At 41.9% G+C, this 5977-nt stretch overlaps 1 protein-coding gene across 1 annotated transcript in view; it reads right to left on the minus strand.

Moving 5' to 3' along the window:
- ephb1 (EPH receptor B1) overlaps positions 1 to 5626 on the minus strand; it is a 171313-nt gene extending 165687 nt beyond the window's left edge. Inside the window, exon 1 of the mRNA XM_017309876.1 lies at positions 5331 to 5626. Coding sequence (XP_017165365.1) covers positions 5331 to 5391 — 61 coding nt within the window. The 5' untranslated portion in view covers positions 5392 to 5626. The remainder of the gene's footprint in view (positions 1 to 5330) is intronic.
- Between the last annotated feature and the right edge of the window lie 351 nt (positions 5627 to 5977).

Here is a 5977-nt window from a genome sequence, read left to right on the forward strand (position 1 = left end):
CATCCCGCAGTCTGCCACCTGCTCTGATAAGCGTGGGGCACAGAGTGTGGCAGGTGGAACCTAACACCGTTGATAGCATCTCTGTGGCAAATCTCTGGACAGAGGAATGTCTGGGAAGACGAAGGCTGACGACGAGGTAAACAACACGAGATATCAGCACGTGAGGAAAAGGTCTGGACAGAAAAGAACAAACACGCATTCGATTTGGCACGCCRAAAGCTCTGTTCTTTTCCCTTGATACTGCTCACTTTCACGCTAGGGGGCTACAAAAAAAAAAAAAAAGTGCACACGCAAAAGCTCCCAGTCTGTATCCACCATCTGGCCCTCCCAAGGCTCAGATGTCTCTGGGGTAAGGTGAGCTCCGAGGGGGACTYGCTATGTGTTTATATGTGATATGTGGGGGTGTGTTTGCATATGTGTGCATGTAAGTGAAAGAGGAAGAGGCAAACAAAAGGGGTGAGAAAGCAGTGATCGAATAAACTGTGAGAGAGTTTGCGGTATACAACCGTGTTTAAAAGAAAACGACACACAGATCACTGCGCACATGTATGACTGCAACATATTTACAGCACTGCAGGCATACCGAATGCTGGCAAGTGTTTGCACTAGGGTCGTCATAGCTGACTGGCTGGGCTGTCTAAGTGTGCCTTAACACCAAGTAGTTGCTCCACTGTGGGCAAAATAGAGCCCCTATTATGAGATGAGGGCATGTCTGCTGGCCAATTCAGCCGTAATAGTTGTAGCACCACACTGGCGACACATGAACACCCACTGTAGTACAAACTGAGAGAAGAATTGAATTTTACTTCAGGTGGTCCCAAGTTAGCAGTAGTGCCTATGGCTAAAATACCCTCATGTGAGCACATAACAGGTAATTCTTCACGTCTTTTCAGCTGCATACTGTGTCCAGCCAGAGGACTAGGTTCCAGCTTTATTTTTCATTCTTACATCAGTTTAGAAATGACAGACTGCCTTAAAGGAACAGTTTTGCTTTCACATTCTTAAGAGACTCAATGGTTCTCCTTTTTATTTTTTATTTTTTTTATTTTTGCTGTGTCCCCTGTGTAGCTGGTGAACACACACAAGATACACATTGAGAAGCGGAGCTTCTAACTACACCAGCCTCACAAGGCAACTCTACATTTGTGCAACCTCGGCTGACACAAYGAAATTACAAAAGTGGGATAAATAAGYGGGGCGCACCGAAGCCTGATAAAACACGCAACACCCGTACAAGACAAGAAAACRTACTGCCACAAGTAACAGATTTTTCACAAATGTAGCTTGTAGCCCAGCTTGRTTTTCTGTTCTCACCTTTTGTTTTTTAAAGGTGAGAAGAAAGTATAAATATTAAGAGCACTAAATTATTGGTCCAGTTAGGTGTGTATGCATGTGATTTGATTTGGGAGAAATACAGAAAACTAAAAGGCAAATACTATACACAAAATAATTAACAAATTATTTCTAAACCAGAACAAAAATAGCATATAGTAAATTTCATGCATACAGATTATTTGRTTTCACTCTTCTGTAGATGAGAATAATGTAAAAATAAATATCAACAATAAAATGAATCTTCTTTTACAAAACTGATACCGTGGATAGGAGRCCATCTTCCACTGATGACTTGATTGAAAATCCGTCATTATCTGTCCTCACTGAACATGCATCAGTCTGAAATAACAAGTTAACAAGTTCCCCGTTARCAAGAACTAGTCCTACATTCAGATCATGTGCTAAAACTGAATCACTTCACTCCAAATACAGCATGAATTCATTAATATCCATGTTTTTGTGAAATAAAATTAGAATTTAAGCAGTTTATTACATCATATGCTAATTAAAATATCGATCATGTCTTTGTYTACTATTTGTGTACCAGCGTAGGCACACTTATTTACTTTTCTTTAATCTTGATGCTGTTAAAGTATGCTGTCTGATGAAATTGTGATTCGCATATAATTAGAAAATATGTGCAATGGTCTTTTTGGATGTACTACTAGTACCACGTTTGAAGAGCAAAGACAGAAGTGACAGAATGCAATAAGCTGCAGCTTTATTACTCTACTCGCCTCTGCTATACCTGGAAACCCATACCTACTCACTCCCTGCCTGCAGCCAGCTCCCACGCAGTAACAAAACCAGGGTCAAAAACCCCCTCAAACAAACAGAAAACAAAATGCAGTATAATCTGTCAGTTTTTATGGATAGCAAATTGGCCTTCAGAGAGGAAGATGGTGTTTTATTTCAGGACAACAATGGACAGTCCTCTAYACMTTTTTACAATATGAATCACAGSTGTCTTTTTCAGTAAACGACTGGTTCCACCATTACAAGCTTTAGAATGCCAAAAAGAACAATTTCTTCTTGTGCCCACTAATTATTGTAACTGCTGTTGATAATAATTCTTTCCAGGTTCAGGTTAAATTGTATGTCGCGTTTTCCATTTTAACAGGGCAACAGTATTCTCCTTAGAGTTACTTTAATGACAACAGAAGAAGTTCCCCTTAGTCCATGTTCACTGTGTCAGAAACAGTGCTGGTAAGTTTAATGYTCTCTACTATTAGAGACACCCTTCTGAACTCAAAAGGCACACAACACTCTAAACAGCTGACATATTGTTATGAGACATAATCCTAACCCTGGCGGGAAGTGTTTTCTTGAGGTCATCACTTTGTAAAACAAGAGAAAATGACAGTTTAGAGCAATTCCACCAAGTGGATATTTCAAAAATGACTGATGTAAWGTACTAATRTCAACATTTCAAGACATTCATAGYYCTGAAATAATAGAAAAGCTGGATGATATACATCGTTATTTCCGCAAAGCAAGTTCAAAACAACAGATCAGGAGGACAAGAATATCCTTTAGATAATAGGACACCTGATAAATCTATACTATAATATTATTTATTCAGGAAGYTGTTGTGTTCTCCGTTGCATCCTCTAAGGATAAAGCATTACAACTCCGTAATACATGTACACATCATCCTGTGGGACTGTTTACAAAGCACCGCGAACACATTCAAATCCGGCTCATATTAAGTACAGACACTGTTTTGCATCAAGGAGTAGCCTGGCTTAGGCATGTACTGTCAACATATTCTTCCTTTTTTTTTAAACTTCTTTTGCCCTTTTACTGTTTCAGTCTACCCATTTGTGAGACATATATACTGTTTTCCTTTGACCTCTCCTCTTCTGCCTCTGTCATCTTTTCATCTCCCTCTGTCCCTGCCTGCCTATCTTCCAGCCGCTATGATTAATCCCCCCTTCTCTCAATTCCTCCTCCTCCCCCTCTCTCCACCACCCCGTTCTGGGTTGTTAAATGAGCGGGTTTATCTAAGCCTAATTGCTTTAAGGGCAAACAGAAATAAGCGATGACTCTCCGAGCGGAGGAGAATGACTTCTGTTGCTGCTGTCTGAAGACCAATCTATGCAGCACCATGATGGGAAAGAAGAAGCCCAGAGTCGAATGGAAAACCTAGTGACAAAAAACCGGCTGAATTTTGGGAGGAGAAATTAGGACATATGAAATGTTTTCCACTTTAAAAATGTCTGGAAGCTWACAACACTTTGCGCCCACCCAACATTTTTACCACAGCAAACTTTTCCATTAACCAAATTTTAACTCATACGCTTGATTGTCATTAACATATTAAAGCTCTTAAGAATATTTATTTCTGGTCATTTGTATTCCAAAGTTGACTGTCCTATTAATATTGTCATGAGCTGTTTATCTGAGTAATGTGACTGAAGATAGAGGTTAGATAAATCAATTATTTCAAGCGTCAATCCATACGGCCGCAGCAGCAAAAATATTCAGACACTTGCAAACACACATGGTTCTATGAATTTTTGTTGTCATCATCTGATTTGGATTCATAATGAGATCGATATGAGCCAGGATGGGCCGAGATAATGGGGTCAGAGACTCCACTTTCTCTCTTGCGTATTAGAGAAAAAGAAGGGGGGTAACAGCAGCAGCTTGGAGTTCGGATCAGTGAAGATTTTAACCTTCCCGTGGGGCCACCTACTTTCAATTAGCAACCCAAACAAGGAAATCACTTTAATCTTTGATAGGGAAGTAACCCAGGGGCTATCTCTGTATACCCATCTGTTTCATCTTCATCCTACGTCCTCTTCAGTAAGCAGTAAAATTTCACTTTTTTTTTTCTCTCGCATTCAGCCTCTCATCTCTGAACTGTTTGCAGTCATTTAACGTTGGGTAAACGTCCCAACCTCAAAACGTATCCCTTCCCGAAGAGGTAGCAATTTGGTCCCTTGCCTTGCTATCTGTAGCTATGTGTTAAAATGCGATGAGCAAAAAACAAGAAAGCTGAAGCCAAAATTACAGAGCACATCCCAGAGCTGGGGAGGATCCAGGATCAAACTAGTGAATGATTAAAGAGAAAACCTGTGTGTGAGGAAACTAATTCTGATCTAACTCATTTATAAGGACRGTAGATATAAACAGAAGCTAGTGTTCCTGTCCATGTTTGACAAGGGAGGAAACAACATGAAGTAAAAAGAGTTCCACAGCCACGATGGGAGGAMGCTGGTTTCATCCACCCAACAGATATCCTGGCTGAGGCCACACAACCCAGAGTCCTGTCCCATGAGGTAAGACAGAGGAAATGAAAAMCATGTTTGACTGAGGAGATGCTGGCTTCTGTACAACTGAAGAAGAAGCTGCAAAAATGAGTGTCTCGGAGTAGGAAGAAAACAAAGATGCAAACAGGGAAAAGAACATTTTTTACACATGATTTCCCATCAGAACTATATTCAGACTCCATAGGAGCTTGTCTCAGCATCTGTAGATGCAAGAAAATTATACATGGGGGATTTACTTAATAATATATTATCATTTTTGTTTATGAGAAAACCTGTAAGGAGTTGCTCGTGTTCTTTGTGCCCCTCTGAGGAAAAAAAAAAAAAAAGTAATTGCTCTTTGGATAATATGCGAAAGCATAAAAACAGAGACATCACAGCTATGTGGCATTTACTACTCTTACCGTGGCGGTTATGCCTTTATAGTTAAAATGACACAAACTTGTGTAGTCACATAAACAAGTATCAGCGGCGTTCAGCGCTGCGGGAAGATGCTGTTTCGACATAAAGAGAGAAGAACCAAAGCAATCCGCTGCGACCCACGTGTATGACATCCCTGAACGCCGGGGAGATGCAGGCGCTGCCCAGCAGAAGGACCAGGACGCCCCCGCTTCTCACCCCGCCCCCCCCAAACCCCCCTCCCACTTCCAAAGACCATCACAACGCGCCCTGTTTAAAAGCAGCGTTTTCCACATTAATATAAATCCCGAATTGATTATTTACCTTCCATCGCAGAGGACGTGATGACCAGGACGGATAAAAGCGCAAGCAAATCCACTGACATGGCAGAAGGGTTAGTCTCCACAAACCTGTGTCCCCTCCAAAAAAATAATCAAGACGCACGGCGCGCGTCAAGAAAAGAAATCCTTCGCTTTGTCAGAGCGGTACTCCAGCAGACAGCCTCTGTTGTGAGTCACATTTCAAGCCGTAGTAAACAATGTGTGACAATCAGCGCAAGGGGAGAAGCGGAGTATAGGGGCCGAGGGGGGGGATGCGAGGAGATCGGGAGGCGGAGAGGGAGGGGAGGATAGGTTGTTGGGGGGTCCGAGGAGTGGCTATAGGGGGGGAGACCCGATGTTGCATGCTCACGGACTCATTAGAGAGCCAGAACCAATCAACGACTGGAAGCTGAAACTCACTAACCAATGGCCACGCCGCCGCTCCGCCTACTTTGCATTGTCAAAACACAAAACTTTTCCTTGACCTATTTGAATCGGCCCYCCCGATGCACTGAAGGGACATGACGCCCCCACTTGGTGGACAGGTGTCACTGCATCTCATGTTAAATCGGCTATTAGGTGGTTTTTTCAGTCAGCCGTTTGAAAGTAACTCAGAATAATATGCTAAGCACTTTATCACCGTAAGTATCT

This window comes from Poecilia reticulata, linkage group LG17 (assembly GCF_000633615.1).
Source record: "Poecilia reticulata strain Guanapo linkage group LG17, Guppy_female_1.0+MT, whole genome shotgun sequence".
Lineage (NCBI taxonomy): Eukaryota > Metazoa > Chordata > Actinopteri > Cyprinodontiformes > Poeciliidae > Poecilia > Poecilia reticulata.